Source organism: Passer montanus, unplaced genomic scaffold (genome assembly GCF_014805655.1).
Source record: "Passer montanus isolate IOZ18808 unplaced genomic scaffold, ASM1480565v1 scaffold56, whole genome shotgun sequence".
NCBI lineage: Eukaryota > Metazoa > Chordata > Aves > Passeriformes > Passeridae > Passer > Passer montanus.
This window is the reverse complement of record NW_024370595.1, coordinates 1,705,120-1,731,938: the sequence shown is the minus strand read 5'-3', so window position 1 is coordinate 1,731,938 and position 26,819 is coordinate 1,705,120. Positions and strand designations below refer to the sequence as shown.

The 26,819-nt window shown below is 36.2% G+C and overlaps 1 protein-coding gene across 1 annotated transcript in view; it reads left to right on the top strand.

The window, feature by feature from the left end:
• Positions 1-24,791, top strand: part of FAM155A (family with sequence similarity 155 member A) — a 433,533-nt gene extending 408,742 nt beyond the window's left edge. Inside the window, exons 2-3 of the mRNA XM_039725758.1 lie at positions 7,869-8,040; positions 19,275-24,791. Of these exons, the coding sequence (XP_039581692.1) occupies positions 7,869-8,040; positions 19,275-19,570 (468 nt within the window). The 3' untranslated portion in view covers positions 19,571-24,791. The remainder of the gene's footprint in view (positions 1-7,868; positions 8,041-19,274) is intronic.
• Positions 24,792-26,819: the final 2,028 nt, after the last annotated feature.

Here is a 26,819-nt window from a genome sequence, read left to right as displayed (position 1 = left end):
AACAATTTCAACCTTGGTTTACTTTTTCTCTATCTTCAAATGAAATAACATGTGTGTATTTCACATGAAATTATTTATATTTATTCATATAAAATAGGCAAATAAAAAAGTTTGTCTATTTAATTTAGGAAACACTAATTTTTTTTGGTTTTTAACACAATAGTTTGCAGTCTGTGGCATCAAGATCTTCTGAATAAATATTAAAATATTTATCTTATTATATTCTATCAATGCACATACAGATGATATTAATTATAATAAACTACCAAAAAATAAAAGGTTCAAATAGCAACAAAACAGATGTGTTTGTTCCTAAATTACTGTAAATTTCAGGCATAAGCATGCATAATGTGAAACAGATATTCTCATTTCCTGGTACAGTCTTATAACACAAGGATTTTAAAAATGCAGATAGAATGGAACAGCTAGAAACCATAATGTCTGTTGTACAGGAAATTTAGATTGATATGTTTTATTCATTCTGGATCAGATTTTTAAAAAAATCAAAACTGAAATTCCCCAGAAAAAAAAAAAAAGGTGGAGTTAGGAGTGAGGATTTGTGTGAATGCATATACAAAACAACTTCTCCAAAAAGCAGAACACCGATGAATCAATATCAATAAATAAAATACAATAATGTGGCATGTGTTTAAATGAGTGTTTTATGAGGAATATTTCAGTGTACAAACAGAATGAGAATAATTTATTTCGAAAGAAATATTCGAAACCAAATGAAAAATAATTCCCCAGTCAAAATTATTTGATTTTGATAGTGCTGAAATAAAATAAAAATTGAAACTTAAGGAAAACAATATCTTCTTTCAGAGACTGTTCCTTATTTTCAGCAGAGACCTTATTTTCAGCAACCCACATATTTGAAAGCCACTTGTTATACCTTTCCTACTGCATGTAGTGAAGAATGTTGAGTCACTGATGGTACCCCTGATATTCATTTGCAAAGATACCTTATGGAGGGTATTGTTCCCTCTTATCTGGTCACTGTTGCTGCATTATTTGTGTGTTTTGCCAGCCCAAAGTCTCAGAATGGGACTGGGAACACAGCCCAGCAAAAGAGAAATGCCAACAGCACTCCTGCAACTCTCATGGGTAGAAAGCTCTCTGTAAAAGCTGATTTTTATCCCATAGTACACATGCAAAATGCAGTCTTCTTGAAGTCAGACTGCCCTTAATGTTCAAAAATGACAAAGTTCCCTGGGGAGTCCACATTTGTAACACTACTGTTGTCAAACTTAATCAGGTTTTGTACCAGTTAGCCTTCTATATTTTGTTTACACAGTCTATATAAAATGCACTTGTAAGCTATCTAACAGACATCTGTGCTTGTAAAACATGATATCTCAGGTCCTAATGCACAAAGCAGGCACTGAGACTGACCCAAGTATTTCCTAAGGAAGATGTACTGTCTTTCAAACCAACACATAATACCCTGGTGATCTAAGTATAAAAAGCCTTTTAGAGGTTCCACTTCACAGATGTAGCATTGCTATGCTGCTCTAAAGCACTTATAATATTTGAAGTGACTTTCACAGCAGAATTTTTACCACTGAGAGAAATAGGTGTGCTCTTCTGAGGTTCCTCATTGCTACATAAAATCCATAATTGCAATCTCATCCCCTTATTTCCTATATACAGTGTTTAATAGATTCATCTTTTGCCTGGTCAGTGTTCAGGCACAGTTCTAAGTGAATGGGTGAGTACCTTTATTTGTAGAAGTAAGGGTTTGAAAGGCTTTTTAGCCTTTGCCAGTAGCTTTTCTCCAACTTTGTTATTGGCAACACATGAAGTATTATTACTGTTCTTAATGTTTACACTTTGAAATTGTGGAATACTGAAAAAAAAGCTAAAATTAAGCAAACAAAGTTAAGCTGAAGCAGATAATTTAATAATATTTCATATAAATCTTGAAATTAGGACCCTACAAGACACAACATTATTGACTGGGGTAATGTCACAGAATACAGCAGAGAAAACAATTCACCCGGGATCAACAGCAAAAACAACAAAAAATTAACCATGGTATTTAAACATATGGCCTAACTTTAAATGCATATATAATGCCTTTAAATAGTTCAAACATTCCTAACTCTATGAGTCAGGCAATGATTAGACATGTGAAATAGACATCACCCTTTGCATACAAGTGGTACCTTCTGCACTAGAATTTTTAGGGTTACAGAAAATCATATGCTCTAGCTGAGGCTGACAGAAAACAGATCTCACTGTCCATACACAGCTGATTCACTGTCAATGAGTAAACATGTACCAGCCACCACTAAGGTAAAATTTATCCAAACATGAAGGCCACATCACTATTTATTTTTAAGTGAATGCTGCTTCTCCGTCCTGCTCTTCTGAAAAAGCTCAGCTTACATAACAGGTTATTTCATTAATATTCTTGGAAAAATTAATTAGTCAGTCGCAACCTGAGGTACTCCTGAGTATACGTAAGAACTGCAGAATTTGTCTCAAAATACTCACAAACTTTGGGAGAAGTTGAGCTGGAATCATATCACACTTTCTGAAGGTAATTCCTTTATTCCAATAAGATACAATTTCCTGGTGTCATTGAAAGTGTCACTGATCAAACACATCTCAAGTTCATAAGGGGCTTCTTCCTTTCCAACTGGTATATGAAATAATTCAGTTGTGCTCTCTTTGAAGACTTCATTTTCACAGTGAGTAATGGATATAGCTACAAAGCATCAGTTAAAAGCAGTTAAAATTTGTTTTGATTGGGGAAAAAATTACCATTTTGAGAGAGAGAATTTCTGTTGTGACTTCTCTCTTCCTACTTTCTTTTCCTCCCACCATACTCCACATCTACACAATAAGAGCTATTTGATGATTTTTAAGTTCCCTTTTGTGTAATATTATGAAAGCCCAGCCAAAACATCAAATATTTCCTCAATGAGGAAAAAAATCTTTTCCGTGGAAAATGGTTAAAGTACTTCCTGGAAATGGCAATCAGAAACAACAGGGGAAGGGGCAGAAGTGAGTTATATTCATCTTTTGAAAACCAGGAAGAAATGGCATTTGTAAAGAATGAAACTGATTGAGCTTTTCCATTCTGTTCTACTGACACTTCTCCTGCAGTGTGACTCAGATGATTAAGGCTACGTGCTCAATCTGTTTTGACAGAACTTAGGTTATCCAGAATCACATGTATTATGTGTGTATGGGCGAGTGGCAATGAGACGGGAAGGAAGGGACACTGTGGGCATGTACACACGGTACTTTATCTTCCCATTGGTTTTGCAGTCTTAGCAAAAAGAATCTTAGAATATGGAATCATGGAGTGGCCTGGGCAGGGGGGTCCTCTTAAAGGTCCTCTTGTCAAAATTAGTTTTGTGCAATTAGTTGCAAAGCCAGTTGGAAGTCTGTTAGTGTATTGGCCAGGCCTGTGGTCAGCCAATGCACTGTAGAGCAGCCATTCTGTCCGCACTGGGAGAGAGCAGCTCCTGATCCCTCTCTAGGTGATTAGCATAACCATATTAACTAAGAACTCTGTCTGGTTGCCTTTCAAGACCAGTCTAACCTCATGTGTGTTATGAGATACAGAATATCTGTAAAAGACAATACGGGGACTGCGAATCTCCACACAGACAAAAATAAGTGTTCTTCCTAATGTCCTGAGAGAAAAAGCACATACTATGACCTTTCAGTTTCTTGAAATTCTCCCCACACACACTTGCTTTCTTCCTATTAACTCTGAATTCTTTTATTATTTATAATGATTTGACAAGTAGATGGAGTTTAATGTCTAGTTTGTTTGTGATGCTTTAATTCTTTGAATTTCTGAAGCTGGATATTTGTGTTGAGTTATTGGTTACTGAAGTAATAAAATATTTTTCCTGCTTGAAACTTACACATAAGTGCCAAATAATAAATTATTCTGCCCAACTGATAATAAGTTTTTATCACAATATTGTTTACAATTTAAAACTACCAAAATTATTTTTATGATGATCACTCTAGATAGGCACTCAGATTATAGGTATATACCTATAGAATATAGGTATATGAAGCCAGCACTTTGTGCACTTTTTCAAAGCTATAATCTTAATTTTTTTCCTGCAGGTACCAAGTAAGGTAAATTAAATTTATTTAGGTGATCAAAATTGCCACTAAATCCTTCTGAGATTTTATATCTATGCTTCTGTTTATGAAAGATGAATTTATTCTTATGGGATACTACCATCTTGCCATCACAGTGTCTCATCTAATAGCCAGGACTGTATCTCTTTCAAATGCAGAGTGTCTAAAGTTATGTTGATGGTAAAGAAATGAGATATTTATATATATTCTGGTATTTAATCTATGTATTGTCTATGTGATTGTCATGATGCATTAATAATTCAGTTCATCTTAGTTCTTTTTCTTGTTAAAAAACAGTTAAAACAAAACCAACAGAAAAACATGCAGGTTTTTTCTGTTCTTTGAGTTCAGTTTGCCAGATTTCTGTTAGGAATTATATTTCAAAGGTTTCAATCTCCTTATTGTATCTTATTTATAAACTCATTATATCTTATTTATAGACACATTTATGGTGTTTATAAATCCTTCAGTTTAGCTATGGATGTTCTTTAAGATGGAAAGAACTCTCATATTAAAGGGTAGTTTGTAAAGTGAACATCAAGCTCAATATACAGGCCAATGTGCATTTCACTGATAGTTTCAGGCCTTGTTACATAATGCATGTTTTAAGTCTCTGAAAATCAGCATTTTGATCAAGTCTCCCACTTCTGTACTCCCTCCTGGGTAACACATATTTAAGCATGAAAGTAAGATGTCTGTGTAAAACCTTTGGTGCCTAGAAAGTCCAGGAAGGGTAGGAGAGATTATTTGGGTTTGTTAGGAAAGCGGATGTCTGTAGATGTAAGAGCAGTGAGGAACCACTTTCTGGTCTACCAGCTAACCCAGCACAGCCCAACTGCAAACACCTACATATTTTTCCTTTTTCTTTGGAAAAAGACAAAACTGCTTACTGGATGCAGTGCCTGGCATACACCTTTTTCCAGACAATGGCTGAGCACTCTCTGGAAATGTAGGAATTAACACAGGTCAAAGCTGTGAAGGCAGTGGAATGCCAGATATCATGAATGTGCCTTGTCTAGGAGTTGATGTAGCCTTACTGGGTATAACAGAGCAAAATGAAAACAGAATATTAAAAATATAAATCTATATCATAGACATGCTTTAAATCAGCTGCAGGGTAAAGAAAATAAGGAAGGGTACAGAGTGGGAGGCATCCATCTGAGAAACAGATCTCAGGAGCAGGTATCCTCATGCATTCTTTAGAAATATGGACAATTCAAAAGTAATCTTGAGACAAAGCTGAGGAGTTGTGAATCAGAGCAGGAAGATGATGTGTATGAATGGAGATTGGATACACAAAAATCTTCATAGAAGCCCACGATTGCATTATTTACTTCTGCTCCTGAATAAACATTTTCTGTCTTGCTTCAGTAGACCCAGGGTTTTGCTCATTTTCTTGTTACCATGTATGGTGGACTGTTCAATATACTTCCTAAAAACTGACTTACACTTTCAAATATGAGTCATAAACAAACTTGCTTCTATTTGATCTATTTTATGAAGATAACATGTCATACTAAACAGGTCTAAGATCAGGAAAGAACCTATTTGAATGTATAACTGTTACCAGACCCAGCATTCCTGTCTCCAAACAATTGAGTATGATCACTAATTGAAAATAGAAAAAGTATTGTTTTATTTCACCTAACGTTAAAGTCTGAGTGCAGTTCTGGGTACAACAACATAAGATATAAAGTTATTATATTATTACCCTCTAAAGGAGGGTAACAAAGATGATGAAGGGCCTTGAGGAGAAGCCATATAAAGAGCAACTGAGGTCACTTGGTCTGTTCAGCCTGGAGGAGACTGAAGGGAGACCTCACCTCAATTACAACTTCCTCATGAGGGGAAGAGGAGGGGCAGGCATTGATCTCTTCTCTGTGGTGACCAGTGACAGGAGCCATGGGAATGGCCTGAAGCTGTGTCAGAGGACGCTTAGGTAGGAAAAGGTTCATCACCCAGAGGGTCATTGAGAGCTGGAACAGGGTCCCCAGGGTCACAACACCAGCCTGACAGAGTTCAGGAAGTGTGTGGACAATGCACATGGTGTGACTTTTGGGGATAGTCCTGAGCAGGAGTTGAAACCAAGGTTTGAACTCATGATCCTTGAATTTTCCAACTCAGTATATTCTGTGACTTTATGATTTATTGTTGCAAATGTCATAAAAGCAACTGGAGCATCAGAAACGTGGTGGCTGATGTAATTGACGTGGGGAAACCACTTTCTGATTAAAAGTTTATTTAAGACTGAAAGGTACAGACATCTCCTGGTCTTCCTTCTTATTAATCATTTACTGTGGATAAGAAACCTTAGTAAGCAATTAAAGTTGAATTTTTAATGAAAAAAATATGTTCTACAGAATGCAGTAGGCAAAAACTGCTATAAAGAGATTATCACAAACCATATATTAGTAATAAAGGCTTCATTTTATCACCTAGCAACTCAACACATACCTGCCACTGTTGCAAACAATCTAAAATAAAAGTTTGGTGATTCTGGGGCTACTACATTGATATTAATTATATAATTTAGGCTGCTAGTGACATTCATGCAATTATAACCAGAGATGAAACATACTGAGATCAAACTAAACTCTCATCTAGATTGGTGATTTCAGGTGTCAGTTTTTTAGCTTTCTTGACTTAAAAATTTTATCTATAGTTTTCTTTTTTATTACATCATTCCTGGAAAGAATAGAAATGATAAGCAGACTTTATTGGTTTGCAGTCTATGTTTAATGAAAGGTAATTACTAGGATTTTTGGATAATTTAAAAATACAAAAAATTATTTTTTCTTTGTTTTGTAACAACCTAGATAGCAAGTATCTAGACACTAAATAATGTCTAGATAAACAGTTAAGTGGAAAATAAAATGGGGAACAAGGAAATCTCTCTGTACTCAGTCACACAGGTTTTTTATCAACTTTGTAGCCTGGCATCGACCTAATTTTACATGAAAGCTTTCTGTGTTCAAAAGAGTTTAATACAAACATCATTGTTTGGAAAACAAAAGGTAGCAAAAATTAAAATCAACATGTGCATTTTACTTGTCTGTTTAAATGGTGACAATAATTGCAATAACCACAAGTCCTGCAGCCATGGCCATGCAGCATCCGATGAGAGCATCTTTAAAGTGTTCCTTTTAGCACCCAAATGTAGACATAGGTTTTCACTGCAGCAGACTTATCCCCTAGTCTACAGCCATTGGTGTTCAGGTTCCCTAATGCATGTTTTAATGCTGTGTACTGGATAAGATTTTATTTGAAGGGAAGCAGCACCATCTATTGCAACCTGATAGCTTAGCTCTAGACGATATAAAGACAGACTTGGCCTGAGCCCAGCTTTCAACTCTTTCTTGCAGGCACTTTTATAAATTTGTCCTTGTCCAACTTCAAATGAGATTAGAATCTCACTTGGTGAGATATTGTGTTGCAGGGACAGGGCTGTGTGTTCCATGCATACACATGTCTAATAAAACATCACAGCTAAGAGACATAACTGTTTACAAACTAAGATAATATAATTGCATAAGCCTATTCCTGAATAACTGTTTCTTTTAAATTACTTTGCTGGAGTTTTCATTTCTGAAGTGGGAGGACAGTCAAAAGTTACGAGCATATTTTACCCAGGTGATATTCTCTCAAAATTTTCTTCCAAAAGCAGCATTAATGTAGGTGTGCAGTACAGTATGTTCTTCTAATGACAGTGCTATTGTCATCCATCTATATTTCTGCTTCTTCTCTTTTTCCAGACTGTCTACAAAGCCTGGCTCTGTTCCCAGTATTTTGAAGTCACACAGTTTCACTGCAGCAACAGAATTCCTTGCAAGCAATACTGTTTGGAGGTTCAAACGAGGTGTCCCTTTATATTACCAGACAATGATGATGTCATCTATGGAGGACTATCAAGTTTCATCTGTACAGGTATAGTACAGAAAAACTAATTTCACTTGTTTTCATAAGTCTAAATGTCATGGATTTAACTCTGAGAGCCTGAAGGTATTCCATATCAGAAAGATTCCTTGGAGGTGCTAGGATTTGAGTTCAGATCTAGTAATGCACAATTATGATACAGCCTGCCAGTCATCAGCTTTACAAAACAAAATTTCTAGAAAAAAAATTATTCTGGTTATTTTTTACACCTAATAATCTGGTGGAGGATTTATTTTACTTCATGTCATGCAATTCTCAGAGGTTGTCTGTCATGCAATATTCAGGAAAAAAAAGAGAAAAGGTGGGTCTAGTTTTTAGTATATTCACCTTTGTTTGCCTGTATTCTTATGCCAGATGAATCAAGAATCTGAAGCACAGCATACAAAATTGTGCAGCAGCTCTCAGAAAGTGTTTAAGAAAACATCTTTCACTAGTGATGAAATTTAAGAATCAGGTGTTCACCTATGAAGAACTTTGTTTGATTTTTGTTTGTTTCTTATTGAGTCTGGTTACATTTTATTAATAATTTTTAATTGTAAAAGATATTGTTAATGTATATCTCAGATATTACAGATATTTTTTTCAGGAATGGATGGGAGTCATCCACACAAAATTTCAACTTCTACCAATATTATCTTCATACTTATGGTGTCTAGACTATCATCTGAGAATCTTGAAAATATTCAGGCAACTTATTCCCAGTAAATTCATAAAAGAGTTTCAACACTTAGATCATTTGACACCCTCATCCAAATATCAGAAATTAAACTGTCTTCACGTCTAAATTAGGGCTCCACTGGAAATGTTGATAGTAAATAAGTTGTCTAAGGTAAGCAAATTAAATTATAAAAATCCATAAATGTTGTATACAATCTTAGATGCATGCATAAGGATCATGCCAACTCACTTCATCTTATACTCTGTGTTTACATTTAAGGTGATTCTGGTAGCAAGGGATTTACTGGATTTTTTTTTTTTTTAATTAAACCTATTGCACACAATCAAGCAATATCTATCAATATGCAAAAGAAAATATAACAAGAAGTGAGCTGAGTTACAATTGTGAATCATCAATAAGGTACTTAGCACTTCAATGCATATTTTAAAAATTAATAGCCTTCCAATATGTATATGCAGTAAGCAAATGAACATTGTTTTCCAGTTTAAGGTAGTATAGTAGAAGTAAGAGACTTAGGAAAATTTTATTTATCACAAGTACACAATCTATATGTATATTCATGTATATGCATGTGTACACACACACATACACAATGGCAAGAAACCAAACCAACAGCAAACAAAATCATCTTGGCATATATTTCAGAAATCTGTTAAGAAATACATATCCATCTCTTCATTTTCCTCGTATACTCATAATCCAAATTCCTTCCTAAAATAGATGATTTTGAAAAGATTGCTGACATCTCTGAGTCTGGGATGAAAAAGCAGCTTTAGGTGAGGATTAAACTCATTTTGTTGCAGGTATTATTAATGTGGGTATCTGCACATGAACTCTGTGACTAAGCTCTCCCTAGAGTCATTGGTGCAGTCAGTAGAGCTGAGAGCATTTAACTCACCCTGAGCAGGCACCTGCACCGGACAAGAGGACTTGCTCACATCACTGGCTGTACTGTATTTGCTGTAGCTGCTGTTAGACCAGGGTCTTTTTGAAGACACCTAAAATCAGGGTGACCTAAATCTCATTTCAGCTGTCCACTAACAAATATTTGGTTGAAATTTTTGTCCTCTCAAGCCCAAACCCAGCAGCAGCAGAGCTTGCATTCACAGACCCACGGGAGTCAGTATGCTGACCCTAGAGGGTTGTGTGCAAGGGAAGATGTTGAGGACAGGTATAAGGCAGCAACTCAAACTCTGTCTGGAATACAGACATATTTTCACCCTTATTAAGCAGCAGCTCACTGTAAGAGTGCTTCCTGCTACTAAACAATGAGAAATTAGACTTTAATCTGCTGCAGGAATAAGGAATTATACCTCTCTGCAGCTTAATGAAAACAGATTTATTTCAGACAAAGTACAGTGAGCTCAACAGCAGACAAAACACTCTACCTCAGCATAGCTTGTGATAGATAACTTGAAAACCTTTTGAAGAAACAACAGCTTAAAGAAGGTCACTCATGTCTTGAGGGACATCTCCTACTGCACTTTTTGTGTTTCTCTCTGGTATACACCTGAGATTTCTAGTTATTGATCTCTGTCTTCATTAGAAAAACATAAAAGAGTAAGGCAAAAAGGTATTCTTATTTAATATTTAGATATTAAGAAACAAGAAAAGGTATACAAGGGATTGCTGATTTTATTTGGTTTTGACTACAGCCCAGAGCTCAGGATAAGCACAAAAACATTACCTGTAATTTTCTAATTGCAGACAGGTAGAGGATGGTGTGGCTCCATACCCCATGCTGGGAGGTGCCTGGGCAGTAGGAGCTGCCACCTCCCCTTTCAATCCTGTCCTACCACAGCAGTAAGTCCGAGCACAGAGATCTGATGGAGATGAGTGCATGGCAGCACTGGTGGACAACAGAGAACCCACAATTTTTTTATTTTTTTTTTTCCCTTCAGGCCAGGAATTTTGTGGTGTTGGGGTCTGAAAAAACCCTTGGAGGCTGTAAAAGGATATAATAACAAGGGCTTTACCCTTCCTTGGAAGGTCCTAATGATGAGGAAACAGCACAGAACTGGCTATTTTTCCTCAATAAATACTTGTTATATTTTTATATAACAGTCATTGTTATATTTTTAATTAATTTTAAAATAAAATAAATTTTGATTTATAATATGGATTAATAAAAGTTATTGGAAATTCCTGAAGACTTCATATAGTAAGTAACAAGTATTCTAGCCTGAGAATGTCTAACTCGATCACCTCCAAAGAAAGCCTATAACAGGAAAGGGAGAAGGCATGCTACCCTCATTTTGTATGACCAAAACTCTTTTGTAGAAATGCATATGAGGGTGTGGAACAACTGCAGTGCAAAAGAAAGTACTTGAGAGATTAATCAAAACAATCAGAATCACAGTGTGTTTCTGATTATGGAAATATTCAGTTAGGTAGAAAGAATTTAGTGTTCCCTTCTTGCCTGCTTTCTTCGAGGACATAGAAGGAAAAAAGTGAATCCTTGCATCAGGCGCTGTGCTGGAACCTGCTGGTTTTCACATTCATTGAAATCGAATGATTGCTTTCAGTCAAGACCTCTATAGTTCGTATCCATATGACCAAAGTTTCCAGTGGTTTCATCAAATGTTTCTTTTTACAGCTCAGTTGTCTAAAACTGCCCACACAAACTAGAACCTCATTTGATAACAATAGTTTTCAGGTGTACATACACACACATGGAAAATTACAGTGAATAGTCCCATGTAAAGTTCCAGGTCAAGGTTTTTAACTGTAACTTCCAAGAAAACAGTGTTCATATCAGCAGGATTGTTTTCTATTGTAAATGTAGTCATCTCTTCCTTAACTAAATGGGCTACAGCACCATACTACCCTATGCCAACCATTAATGCACGTTTGGTCTACAAAATTAGACTAGAGCTAGAGTGAGGAAAAATCCCTTCAGAAGCATTTACAGTTGACATGAGATAGATACTCAGTACCAGCTGCTTCATTGTACAGATCTTCTCTTGTTCCTAAAATTACTTGTTAATACAGCCTGCTCTGACTGTTTGGAGAAACTGCGGTCCACATGCCAAGTCTGGAACAGTTTAGAGTGCAGACTTAGGGCTAATTGTGTCCTAAGGGCTTTCTTTGAAATGACCATGACTTATGGTCCCTTTGTGCCCTGTGGCGTAACAGGGCTATCACCCAGCATCAAATCTCAGGCCAGAAATCCTAGACACATACTCTATCTGTACAATAAATGTGATGGAGAAGGAGAGTTCCTCTTTTAAGGAAAGGAAGAGAATTTAGTGACCAACAATAAGGCCAAGATATGCCGCATTAACTTCTTCCAAAATTAGCATGGCACTCTTTGGTACTTCCTAAGAGCAGTGCCATCAGAACAAGTCTTCTGCCATCAAGAGGAGAATCGAATTTGTCTATTCTCCTGTGTTGAACAGACTTCTGATTCTTTTCAGAAAGTGTTGGACAGACTTCTGATACTTACTCCTACAGAAGGAGAGAGTAAAGGGAGAGAAGAGGTAAGTAGACAGGTGATTCAGGTGCTTTAAATCATTAATATATTTCAGTTCATATTAATTTAGGCTCTTAATTTTATGTGTTCTGATTAACCTCTCAGTTATTTTGAACACAGTGTGAATCAATTTTTGGCAAATAACAATAACATATGCTTATGTGGTCCATGCAAAGTAACACTTCCATGGAAACTCCACCTCCTTTAGAATAAAAAATTCACTGGAAATAACACAGTCATGCTTCATAGCACACAATAATGTTTCTAAAGACATAGTGAGAATTATCACAAAGAATTCCCATCAATCTGTAGAAGACATTTGATGACTAGCAAAGCTCAGCAAAAGTATTAGAAAAAATTCTGTAAACTGCAGCTTCCTCTCAAGGGGCAAATGTATGACTGGGTTTCACCAACAGGTTTGGCTATAATGTGTCTCTTTCAAAACAGATGCCCTGATTTCAGTGAAATTTGAAAAGAAATTTCCTTGAGAAAATGTGATATATAGAAAGGAATATAATCTATCTATTTCATAGAACAATTCAAGAAGAGAAAACCACTCTGAATTCAATCTCCGTTATGTTGTTCTTGGCAAATTCAAAAATCCATATATTTGATCCAAATTCTTCCTCTAAAAATATCTTATAATAATGCGTCATTTGCCTCCTGTCTGCACCTCTTAATATGTCCTAAAACATCAAAATATTAAGCTAACATAGGCAGCAGGACAAATCCCTTTTATGTTTGATAAGCATGGTTTAAATCATTACTAGGCATGGATCTGATTGCAGGGAAAATTTGACATGTTTTTTTGCAGCAAAATCTGTCAACTAAATAGCTCATCTTTTGAAGTCTAGTGTTCTAGTCTTGAGTATTGGGGCTTTCCCATGAATGAGGTCCCATATCATAACAGGTTTATTAGCTGCAAATATTCTTCTCCTATAATAATGACCCAGACTATTTATATATTGACATCCCTAAAGTTTCTGTGCTGATGCAGTACTTAAATATGAATAATCCTTTCCTAGCATATCACAATAGTATATACTTTTGGTCAAAGATTCTACATATAAAAGCAAAACTGGAGAGGGACTGGAGAAAACCTAATGCTTTCTAGAAGCATGTTTTCCTGTATCTCAAAAATGTAGAGGTAAAAATCTTCATTGTATAGTTTTGAGAGTCAGCTATTCACTCATCTTTCTGACTTGCAGCAGTTCAGTTTTAGAAGGGTAACACTGATTTACACCAGCAGCAGGAAATTAGCCCTATGCATAATTTAGGGAAGAAATACATGTATAATGAAGAAACACTATGAATTCTTACTGGGTGTGGGCACATACACATAAGAAAATGTTCATGAGTCAACTATCTGAAATAATAACCAACATATAGTGATAAAACTATCTTAAAACACAACAACACATATCTCCAACCCAGACCTCCAGCAATTGGAATTGAGTAATAGAAGTTAGCCTTTTCAAAAGAGCTGAACAATCTTATTTGCCAGTTTAAGAATAATCTGTTTGAATAAAGAATAATTTATTTATCTTCAATATTCTTCTACACATAATTTTGTTTCATTTTTTATAATGTGAAAGGTATAAAATGCATGTCTAATCATCATGATGTGTCACAGGCACAGCGATTTAGAAATTGAGAAGACCATCTGGATAAGATCAGAAAGTTCTGGCTTCCAGATCAGTTGTGCGAAAGCAGTGAAATCTAGTCATATAATATCTAATGTGTTCTCTTGACTTCCGTAGTTGGAAAATGTTAATACTGAAATCTCAGAAATAATTCCTCAGAAACAGAAATGCCATGCAGAGTGCCGGCATTCACTGATACAATGATGTCAGTGTTGGATGGATCACTCTTGGCAGACACTATTTACTTTGGGCTTCACAATAAAATGGAGTATTCAAAACTTCTGGTATACTACATCCACTTATCTTGTTTCAAGGTATTTTCTTCAAGAACAAGAGCTTTGTATACCTCTCAAAATAATCAGAAATCTATGTGAAAAATGAACACAGGTTAGGGTTCTACAGAAAGCAAAAGAGAAAAAAGCATAACACATCATAAGATCTGTTTTTTTTCTATGGCTTCCCAAATACTTATCCACCAATGACAACACATATATCAACCAGACTAGCTACCCATAATGTAGAATATTATGGCTCCATAACTCCTTCTCTACAAATAAACCAAGAAGCCAAGTTAGACCACCTGCTGCAGATCCAAATTCAGACACAAGTGTCACAAATTCATACAGTGCTGAGAGTCATAGGAATGCAACCAGTGCTTTTACAGGCTGTTTCCTGCAACTGCTCAAGCAGAAACCACAACAGTCTCTGAGTTAGATGGTGTTCTAGCTGATCAGCTGACCATGCATGCATCGACAGTCTTTGTGATTCCAATTTTTGTGTAAGAACTTTTTGGGCTTTGCTGCTTTTCCCCCAAGGCACATTCTATAAAGTGAATATGGTATTCATGCTGTCACTCCTTTTTTTTCTTTCTGATTCAGCTAGGCAGGACATACAGGATTTTCCTCTTCATGTCTCCATTAACAATCTCAGTGGAACCAGTAGCCTTAATACTTGCATCAGCATTAGTAACACGTAGTCCCTACAGATGTAACTTCTGTGCTGATCACCAAAATGTTATCTTCATGTGGAAAAAACCTATCTGATTACAAAGAAAAGAGAGAGCTTTTGCATGAACTTTGTGAGTGATAGTGAATCTGTCTGGAGAATGGCTTAAAATCAAAGTCTCTTGGCAAATTCTAGATCCTTGATTATAATAAAGGTCCAAGTACCTCCATATGGACTAAGATTTCTTCAGATTAAATATAGCTGAGTGCTGGGAAAAGTTGGGAAATGAAGACACAGAACTGAGAATTTTAAGTGAAAAGCAAAGTACATGTCAAACCAGTAAGAGCTGAGTGGTCAGCCTCAGAAATATAGTTACCAAAAAAGCAATTAATATAAAATAATTATGTCTACAAACTGAACTATACAGACAAGAGAGGACGAGGGAAGCCTTGGTAGTTTGGTGGATACAGATATTGTTTTTATTTCTTATACCCATGTATTTAATACTTAAACAAAAATACCAGTCAAACAAAAGAGAGAGAAGTAAGTGCACAGGCAGTGGAAGCAAGGACAGGTAACCTTGGAAAAGCATAGAGATGAAACCAGATTATGTAGGGGTGGGGCAAGAAAGGTCAAGAGGAAGCTGGAACTGAACTTGTAAAGCCATGCAAAGAATAAAAAAAAGGGCTTCTATACATATATTAACAAGGAAAGGAAGGCAAATGAAGGTGTATCCCTATAAACATTGTTGGAAAACTGATAATGGATGAGGAGGAGGCTGAGATACTCAACAACAGTTTCTCCTCAGTCTTGAATGGCAACCTCTCTTCCTATATCTTTTAACTGGACAGACAGCAGGATGCAGACTGGAGCCAAAGCCCCTCCCACTGTAAGTAAAGATCAGGTTCACCATCTCCTGAGGAACATGGATGTACACAAGTCTATGAGACCAAATGGGTTACATCCCCAGAGACCCAAGGGAATTGGCTGATGTAGTTGCCAAGCCACACTCCATGATATTTGAAAAGTCATAGCAATCAAGTCAAGTCCCAGGTGAGTGACTATCTTTAAAAAGCGTAAGAGTTGATAGGTCAAGGAAGAGGCTGGGAATTACAAACCTGTCAGACTCACCTCTGTGGCTGGGAAGATAACGGAACAGATCCTGTGCTAGAAGCTGTGCTAAGGCACATGGAGAGCAGGGAGGTGGTTTGAGACAGTCAACATGGCTTCAACAAGGGCCAGTCCTTCCTGACCCACTGAGTGGTCTTCTACAATGAAGTGTTATTTAATATCTTTCTCAATGAAGAGAACAGGTTCCACCTTAGTAAATTTGCAGATGTTACCAAGATGAGTAGAGCAGTTGACACATCTGAAGGATGGGATGCCATCCAGAGGGACCTAGGCAAGCTCAAGAAGTGGGCCCAGGGGCATCCCATGAGGTTTAACAACATCAAGTACAAGGTGCTAGGGTCGAGGCAACTCCTGATGTAAAAACTGGCTGGGGATGAGCAGATCAAGAGCAGCCTTGCCCTGAAAGACTTAGGAGTTCTAGGGATGAGAGGCTGGACATGATCCAGCAATGTGCACTCACAGCCCAGAAAGTGTCCTGGACTGCATCAAAAGTAGCATGGCCAGCAGGGCAAAGGAGTCAGTAGAGGGGCCAGCACTACCTCTCTACTTTGCTCTGGTGATGCCTCACCTGGAACATCTCATCCAGCTCTGGGGTCCTCAGCACAGGAAGGACATCAACCTGTTGGAACAAGTCCAGAGGAGGGACACCAAGACAATCAAAGGAACTGAGTGCTTTTCCTATGAGGAAAGGCTAAGAGAATTGTGATTTTTCACTCTGGAAAAGAAAAGGCTTTGTCTGCCCTAATTGTGGCCTTCCACTACTTGAAGTGAGCCTGGAAGAAAGATGGAGAAAGACTTTTTTTTAAATAGTGAGTGGTGATAGGATAAGGGGGAATGGTTTCAAACTGAAAGAGTAGGTTTAGATTAGATATTAGGAAGGAAGTTTGAAAATAAATTCTTTACTGTGAGGGCGGTGAGGAACTGAAACTGGTTGTCCAGAGAAGCTGTGGAGCCCACATCCCTGGAAGTGTTCAAGGCCAAGTTGGGTGGGGCTTTGAGCAACCAGGTGAAAGGTGTCCCTGCACACAGCAAGGAGGTTGAAACTAGGTGATCTTTAAGGTCTCCTCCAACCCAGTTCCATTATTCTATGAATATTTTGAAAAAAGAACAAACTGTTTTTTCCTCCTTGATTTTCCAAGATGTAGCCAGCTTACCTGGATTTCCAGTTAAGTCACGCACTTGCAACCCTCTGACTTAATAGATGGACTAATTAGATCCAAGGGGCAAAAACTTATATTTGTGACTACAAACAAGTATGTGGCAAATAACATGTATTTTGTTCAGTACAAAAGGTTTTACTGAATTTATCTAAATCTTCTACACTGTCATATGAATAGAGGCTCTGTAGTTAATTGTTTGTTTAATATGGAACTGCAAATTCAAAACCTAAATTCAATTGCTGAATTGAAATAAAGAGGAAATGCAATTTTATATTAAGGAACATGTTCAATTCATCTTTGAATGTAGAGTTGTCATCAATTTATTAATAATTCAGTAAGTGCATATGAACTATTTAAATACCTTTTGATTGCCAACTTATATACATAGCTTTGATGTCAAAGGAAGTCTGGGTTTTCCAGTAACAAGAAAGGCAGAAAACATAGTTTGAAAAGTAAACAAGCCTCAGTGGGATCAAAGCATTAACTAGTCTCTGTGTCTCTTCAATTACTACTAATCGTTTGAGCTGCTGCAATTCACAGAACAAATCATAATTCCCTACTTTGGGAGGCATTGACTGTATGTTGCAATGTTTGAAAACAGACTTATGCAGAAAAGATGGGTCTCAGAAAATAAGACTCTTTTATTATACCTTCAATGAACAATTGTCCAGAAGTTCCAAAATGCAACAGAATTTCTTAAAGAAAAATGTGATTCTTTCAGCTATGATCTAGAGTGAGAATAAATAATTTTCAACCTTTGGAATGCTGTATTAAGTTTCTGACTGCAGAAGTGGAAAAATTGGTCAGTTTTAGCATAGAATAAACTCTGAATTTACAGAACATGCAACAAGTTGCTTTCATTCCTTTCATTGCATTTCATTTCATTCTTTAAAAGTTTAGTTAAATCCAAAAACAAATGCAACTTTATTTGGACTCAGATATAGCATAGCACAAAATTGTGTCAACTATGTAAAAATATTTCAACCTAGGCATCTTAACATTCTTAGCATACCTAACGCATTTTTTGTTTATGGAAGTAGGAACCAAAGCATTCAGGTTTATCATATTTTAAGGTGTGCTGCTTTTTTTTACAAGTTATTCACAAAGTTCAAGAAATCTGGTGCCTGGACCTCAAAATGTCACACCTAAATTGCTTTTTGAAAGTAATATTGTTGTTGTATTTTGGAGAAAATATACTTCTTTCTCTAAAAAATAAAGCTGCTTTCAAAATCACTATCCTAATATTTTACCACAGATAGATTTTTTTCCTAGAAAAACCTAGTTCTACCACGGAGTATATTATTTACTGCAGAATTTAATCTAAGATCAGTTTAAATGGAGAAAAGGTGTTTGTTGATTATGTTTAACATTCTTGCATTTGAACACTAGTTAAATAGCCAAATTAGTTTATTTTATTTATCAAAGGAAAAGGTATGTGAGAAGCAAACAGAACACTCTGGTTATGTTAATCTCCTATATAGTAATGTAGACAACACTGACAATTTCCAAAATTGTCAATTGTCTTAGTGTTCAAAAAGTTATAATCAGATCATTTGAACTCAGTAAAATTCAAAGGCAAAAATTACCCATCTGTATAATCAGAAACATCAAGAGATCAAATCATTGTGTCCAAGACAGATTTTTTTCACCTCTGGGATGTGTTGAAGGCAATATCCATCTGGAGGAACTCCAATGAGCTAGGAAGCTATTCCTGCAATGCAGTTTAATTTACATAGGTTTGAAAATCACAATAGCCAGTATCATCTGTACATCATGATTTGTTATTAAATGCATGTCTTTATGTGCTCACATACTGAAAGAAGAATTTTGAAGTCCAAATTTTGTGGAAACATCCGGATTGATTCATTCTTACTTTGTTAATTTTTGTTACTTCCCAAGAAGGAAGAATTCAAACACCCTTATCATTCAAACACCAACTGCTTTTTAATGTTGCTTCTTTACACAATCATGCTCAGTGTCATGCTTCTGCTGAAGGACCTTTTGATGCTTCTTCCTCTCAGATTATGGATATTCCTTCAATATCTGTAATGGAATGACAGGACTTCTAAGGGCCTCAGTCTCACCCAAAGATATGGATTCAACAGATTAGACTAAATGTCAGCTGTTCCTTCAAGCTACTACTTCTGCCAAACCTTGTGCCTGGTATTTATTTTTCTTTTGTGTTTACCCTACAGGGCTCTATGAAAACTATCCAACCAATGCAGAACCAGAATGCTGTGATGTCAGATGGGGACTATTATCAGATCATCAACCCAAAGGGACTATAAAAACAAGTGGCTCAACAATGTGTCACAGGACATCGCTCACAGTTTCATCAGCATCAAGACTGTGTAACAGCAGACTTAAACTGTGTGTTCTTGTATTAATTCTGTTACATACAGTACTTACAGTCTCAGCAGCACAGAACTCAACAGGACTGGGCTTTGGAAGCATAACAACTTTGGAAGATAATTCAACCAATGAGGAATAAAAGAAAGGATTCATCTTACATGATAGAAACACAACAGGCCCAAATTACTACAGTAAAAAATAGCAAAGACTGAGTGCTTTACCCTCAGAGCTCTTCTTGAATGACATTTTGGGTAAAATGAAAAGTATGGGCCACTACCTAAACAACAAGGACACACAAATGCAGCTTTTTATTGACTAAAAGGCTGTTTGGTGACTTAACTTTCTCACACCATTTTATACACTGTGTTTTAATGTTTGGAGTTTCTTTTTTTTTTGTTTGTTTTTTGCACTTGTTAATACAGGATTTTATTTTTGGGACAGTTTCTTGAGGCTAAATTAAGTCTTTTCTCTGTCGATATATTTCTAGTCATTGTGTGTGTTCATCTGATAGTTCTGTCTTTTATGTCCTGTCAGTTTCTATTAGAGGAATGACTGCTATGATTTCATGACATAGCAAAAAATAAAAAAAAAAATTAAAAAAATTTTAAAAAAGGAAAAAAAAGAAAAAAAAACAGTAAAAAACCCCAAACAAACCAAAAAAAGCCCACAAAAAACCCCAACAAAAACCCACAAAAAGAACAACAAAACAAAATTTAACCAAAAAAGATAAAATAATAAAAAAAATTTAAAAAAAGCAACCATGAAAAGAACCCCAAACAAACCTTACTGTCCTCTTATCCATGGGAACCATTCATTTCCTTTCCCTTTCCCATCTACCTTCACAGACAACATACATTTGCTTCTGTCTGTGTAATCACAATGAATGGGTACACAATTCCAGTGTGCCTCTGCCACTGTTGCACTAAACAGTTGACTGAGCAAACCCAAAAGGAGCATGAAGGGGGTTCCTTTTAGCTGAACAAACAAGTGCTCTCCTTACAAGGTGGGATCGGACAGTTAAAAAGTATAAAGAAATATATATATAACAAACTGTTGCTCCAATACCCGTTTTGAAGAAGTCCAGTCCTTTCTCACTGGTCAGTTGAACAGGAGCAGCCTTTTCTAGATGTGTTAAGTAAAACCAGTTATGCTCAGCAAGTTGAATGGTTGGGAAGCCTTCATATTGGAGGTGAAGGATTGACATTCATTGTGAATCACGTTTTGAGTTCTCCTGCTGCCACATAACCAGCAGCTTTCCATAACAAATGGGAGCCAAGAACTTCCAAAATTCAACTCTTTTTTCACAACTGAATTACACTAGAAGTCTTTTAACATCTACAATACAAATTATCTCCTTGGTTTGATTCCATTGTTTTTCTATTGCCTACATGTTGTTGAAAGTAACTAGTTTATTAAGAATGCACAAGAATGTGTTAGCACAGATAAAGAAAATATTTTTTTTTAAATATATAGGACAACTGTTTTCATAAATGTGCAATAAAAACAGTAAATATATACTAGGATATGAGTAGTCAAGAGAAAAGATTGTAATATGCTGGTTTTTCATTGTTCGGGGTGGTTTTGAATTTGTTTACTTTTATTTTTTGTGAGAACATTTCACCTGCTGAGTGTATGAGAATTTGCTTTTTAAAAAGGCTTTTTAGAGTTTACAGTAGAATCAATGGAAGGAAAAGTTAATAAGGGCTGTTTTTAAAAACTTTACATTCCTTCCTATTCTCTAACTACACTTGGGAAGTGCACTTTAGAGATGTTTGCTGTGTAGCTGGGAAATGAAGGAAAACTATAGAAAATGTTCTCTTAGGAAATAAAATATAGTTACCTACTTTCTAGCTATGAAATACCCCTTGATAAATATTAATGTTGTAAGAACATTTAATCACTGGTGCATAATGCGTTTTTGTATACAATTTACGGTCTGTTAAATTCTGGAGAAAAACAAAAAGAAGATAACCATGCTGCTTAAGCGGTTCAAGATGCACATGTTAAGCTGCGAAGCTCAAATATTTTGCAAGAGTATTTGTTTTGATAGTGTTTTGCTACAACCTGGACTGAGGAGCCTAAAACGATCTGTGCAAATACAACAACAACAACAAAAAGCACCAGCTAATGCAAAATTCTTCAGCACTGGTTTGTTTCTATAATTCCTCCCTTCCCTTCCTTGCACATGCTATATTTTGTTCAATAAAACATGGTGCTTTTTTATTTATTTTCTTTTCTTTTAGAGGCACATGTATTAATTACAGTGAATTGATGCAAAATTGGGGGAAAATGTAGAAATGCAAAAGAAAAAGCCTTAACTAATGGTAGAATGTAGACTTTTGAAGGACAGAAATGTTACTGAAATGTGATGGAGCAATAACTGGGCAGTGCTCTGGTACTGTACAACAGCTGATAAGTCACACTACTGAGAAAGCTCTTACTAGGTGAGCTCTTGTTCAACTGACCTCTTAATTCTAGTAAGTGTACATGGTCAGTAAACAGTTTGTTATAACCTTTATCTACCTCTGCTGTGCAAAGGCCATCCAACATCCATTCCTGTGATGTTCCTCATGGTTTTTTGTTCACACCATTACTCACTGTCATCTATTTTTACACTGTAACAATAGAGTACCTAGTCCGGTTCATCTCGATTGAATTGGCACCTGAAGAAGAGTTTTTATTATTTCTCTTTTGCTTCATGATGAACTAATGTAGAGATCTATCGTTAAGGTATTTTATTTCTTCTTTTCTGCTCTTTTTCATTCTTCATCCCTTATTTTTCTATAAAAATGTTTTCAAGTGGTGTCAGTGAAAAATTACTCCTCCACTGCTTGGCTACACTCAGTCATGTGTCATACAATATGAGAGAGACAGGAGGAAAAACAGTGACAACAACATCACATACATAATGTAGCCTAATTAAACTTGGGGAAAATGAAGCAGAAAATAATTACAGACTTTCAATTACAAATACAAGATGTAATAAATTCATCCCCCTCTCCCTACCTGGAGTTAGTGCCTGCAGTTCAATGGTCTGTGAATTTTCTCTGTCATCTTTTTGAGGTCTATTTCTTTAATTTCTGGAACAAAAAGTCATGTTGCAGTTGAATTCTGCTGGGGTAAGTGTTGCCATTTTCACTCTAGCAGTGTGGTAAGAAGCTTCTCTTGGTGGTACCTGGGATATCAGGAGTAGACAAAGACTCTTCTATGAAGTTAAGCAACATGTAATCATGTATGATGCAAAATTCCATTCCATCCATTCTTCATTCGTAATAATTTTCCTGGCACAAACTTAAGCATGCTTGATATTGTGCACATATTACTTTTTTTCAGAATAAATTTGCATCTTGCCACTGCTATAACTGCCATCTTGTTCCATTTCTCCTTGTACTGTATGCCTAACACATACATGATAAAGAGCTGGCTTAACAAAGAAGTAACACTAAAATCTTTCTGCAAATGACTGATGAGAAGAAAAAGAAAAAAAAAAGAATATTTATTTTATGATCATAGAGAAGAAATTAATTTCCCATGTCTTTTATCATCTTATTTTCTGCAATAGGGAAAAAGCAGATTTTGTGCAATATGTTAATACTGCTAAGCCAAATGTCAAATAACATAACCAGAGATATATGTTATTCCTTATTGCATTTGCATTCAGTAATACAGTATATTGTTGCTTTTCTTTCATTAAAGAGACAGTATCATTTTTCTTTTTTTTTTTTTTTTTTTTTTTTTTTTTATATAGCAGGTGAAGGCTGTCCTTCTGCACACCATAATTTTAAGACAAAAAACCAACAAAATGTTAGGATGAAGTTTTAGTTCTATAAATGATGAAACCAAGCCATCAGCTGCCAAAGAATCTGTGGAACAATAGTTACAAACAAAGCAAAGATATTTCTTCTTGAGAGATAAAAATAATTTTATTCTGCATGATTAAAGAAGAAAGAATAAAGGAATGAGAGATGTATTTCAAACAACAGAGATAGCAGGTGTCATCTGATACACCTTGTGACTCTCAGCTTATATAGTTATACTCTTCTATTAAAGAGTGAGGGACAAAGCATTGTCTCCTGCTCTCTCTGTATTTGTGCTAATGAATGTCCTTTTTGCAAGCATTGCCTCTCTGCACAGAAGATACCTGCCTACCATGAGAGCTGAAGGTAGTACATGCACACTAATTTACACAGTGAAACCTGTCTTGTGTGACTATTCAAAGCACAAGCAAAACTCATTTGCGGAGTAGACCTAGTTTTTAGGAAAATACAAGATACATGTGAAGAGTCACCTAAGCAAGGGGTCTGTGAAGGTGCCTGGTCCTTACTTCATCTTTCACAGTATGTCCCATCAGTACCACAGCCCCATGATAAGCCCTGCTCAGGCAGGCTACCAGCTGGGCTCAGTCATGCTGACGTCAGTGAGCCTTGGTACAGGTACAGGCATGCATCCACAAAAAATTAATGGTAGCACATATGTCTCAATTTGCTATCCCATAATCTTTACTCAGGAATTGCTCATGAGCATAGTGCATAAACAGAAGATCTCTGGCTTCAGCCCTAGGCAAGTCTTGACAAGAGATTGGCAAAAGCATGTTAATGGTGAATGTTCCTTTTTTGTTATTATTGTCTACTCATATTAGTTTGGTGAAGGAGCAGTTTCAAAATTTAACTATGGCACTAATCATGGAGCATGGAGGACAAACTACCAGAAACGTCGTCATTGTGAAGAAATTAAGTAGCTTTGTGAGGTAAAAAGAGATTTTGTCATTTTTAAGCAGCTGTCAGCAGTATTTCAGAAAAGCTTGGGAAAATAATGACTAGTTCTGAGTATAATAATTCTCATTAAAGCTAGGTATTTTTATGAGAAATAGGACTGGAGCACAAACCACCTCAACTGAGGTATATAATTTGCCAATATTTCCTACAGTAACTGTAAGAAATTACATTACTGAACACCTCTAGGTGTCCGATACTTAACAGCACTTTTTCAAATTTTAACAAGCTTGAGGTCTCCCTTGGAAGCAAAAGACGACAGAAAGAACTACTGTCATTCTGGGGAAAAAAATAAATAAAAAAGGCTTGGCCAACTTGGAAAATCCATCTGAGAAACAGCTATAATTCTTCAAAATGCAATTGAGATTTAAAAAAAAAAAGAAAAGAAAGATTCATATGTCAGTGTAGCTCTATATAGAAATAGACCTATTTCAACAAAGAGAGACAAAAATGTTCTCTACAATTAGTACAAATACAGCATACTGTAGAACAAAAATGCCAAAGGATAAGAGCTATAAAAAAAATAGAGCAAAATTGCTTTATTTATATTCCTTACTATGGAGTGTGAATTTCCAGGTAGAATTTCAGTTGTAGAAATAGATTTTATAATAAAAAAGTAAATAATTTGGGCAAAAGGGACATGTTTGGTTATTCTTTTCTTGTACTGTCTCTTATGAGTTCAGTTATTTTTCTGAACTTCTCCTTGAAATTGTTGACTTACACAGGAAGGTCCCAGCACAGACCTCATCTCAGCAGTTGCAGTGGCTGTTGGTGACACAGGACATCTCATTCATGGGTCCTAGGGGATAATCTGCACGCAAAGTGTTTCAAAATTTCAGTCCAAACTCTAGATGCCCTCTCTTACACTGTTCATCTCTTGGACACACATGAAGTGACTCAGTTTCCTCTTCTGAGGAGCATGTGCTTGGCCTGCTTGCACTTTCAGCCTCAGTCACAGCATCATTACACAGGTCAGAGGAAACACTACTGTGCTTTAAATGCAACATGTGCATCAAAGATACCCAAACATCTGAAATAGGATAAATAATAAGAATGCCTTGGAACCAGCCCTCTGAATAAGCCAGCTGTGTACATGTCTATACCTTTTTGCTGTTTTCACACTAAGAACTATCTCAGCAGAAGGGTTTTATCAACCAGTCTTTGTCAAATCTCTCTGCAACACTTAAGACACTCCTCCCAGCTGCCCCTTTTGTATGATTTTGCCAGGACTCATTGTCCCTGGTAGGACAAGAAAAAAGAAGACATGATATCCCACTCTGGTGGAAAAAGAAGCACACCTGGATGAAGACTAGAATGCCAGTTGGGACAACTGTAACAAAGACATACAAACCTTTTCATGGAGTTGTTAGCAGTGGGGAAATTGAACATAGAAGAAGGGTACCTTCTGTCAAAGGATAAATCAGGCAGCAGAGGGATTTATTTTGAGAGATCACTCAAAAATACACGATGTGTTTGAATGTATTTTTAGTCAGGACAACATTGAGCATTGCAGCACCAAAATTTTATGTGTCTTATAAGTGGCAAATATACAACTGAATTAAGGTGGATGAAGCATAATACACAGTAGGATCTGGTGATACAAACCAAGAATCTCCTGAGAAAGGTACTAACTAAGCAAGTGTTCTACATAGAATGGGATAGCCCTATTTTATTCCTGCTCTCTTAGGGTCATTCTCAGAGCATCCAGGAAGTTTCTATGTCTACCTGAAATTCACATTTCTGGAAGTTTTTTTACTAGACAGGCTCCTCCACCAGCTTTTTTGTATGAAATGCAGTGTAGGATGAAGTGGCAACATGATACCATCTAGAACGCAGTGAATGAGTTTTCTGTGAATGCAGATCAGTCCTTCTCTAATCAGCAGACTACTCTTATTGAATGAGAAAGAAAAACTATGTTTTTTCTTTTCTCGTGTTTCTCCAGTGGACAAAAATAAATGAACTAATAATTGGTCTAGTACAAATTCTGGTTACTACACATGTATAGGAGAGATATGTTCTTTTCCTCCTCTGAGGAATGTTGATAGATTATCTGGTAGCATTATGTAATTCTGTCAGCCTTTATTATAATTTCCACGGGGAATTCAACTGTGCTCAATTCTACTTGTTTCATTTGATGATGAAGGGCACCTAGCACTTTACAAGACCAAGTTCCTATGTGGCAGTGGCACTTAACTATTGTAAGCTACTATTCAGTGTTCTAGGAAAAAAGGCAGAGCAGCTACATAAGCTGGAAGATATCATACTTGTGACAAATAAGAAATATAGTCACTAGTTGTTGATAGTTTTGTAGAAAACCAGTAAAAACAAGGGCAAAAGAAAAAAGAATTTTCTTTCCCATTCCTTCCCTCCACCTTTCCCTTTCTCTGACAGTGTCCCCAGTCTGAACTAGGACATAATTTTGCCTTGGTAGCCCTCTGAAAAATTAAGTACATTTGATAAGAGGTAAAATTCTCCTATTTCATATTTCCTATACATGTAGAATAAGAAACAGAACAAAATAATGAAAAACCACAAAACAATTAATGAAATAAAAGTATCTATTTTTTCATCCACAAAGAGATGTTCTCACATCATTTCCTATTCCACATTAGTCCA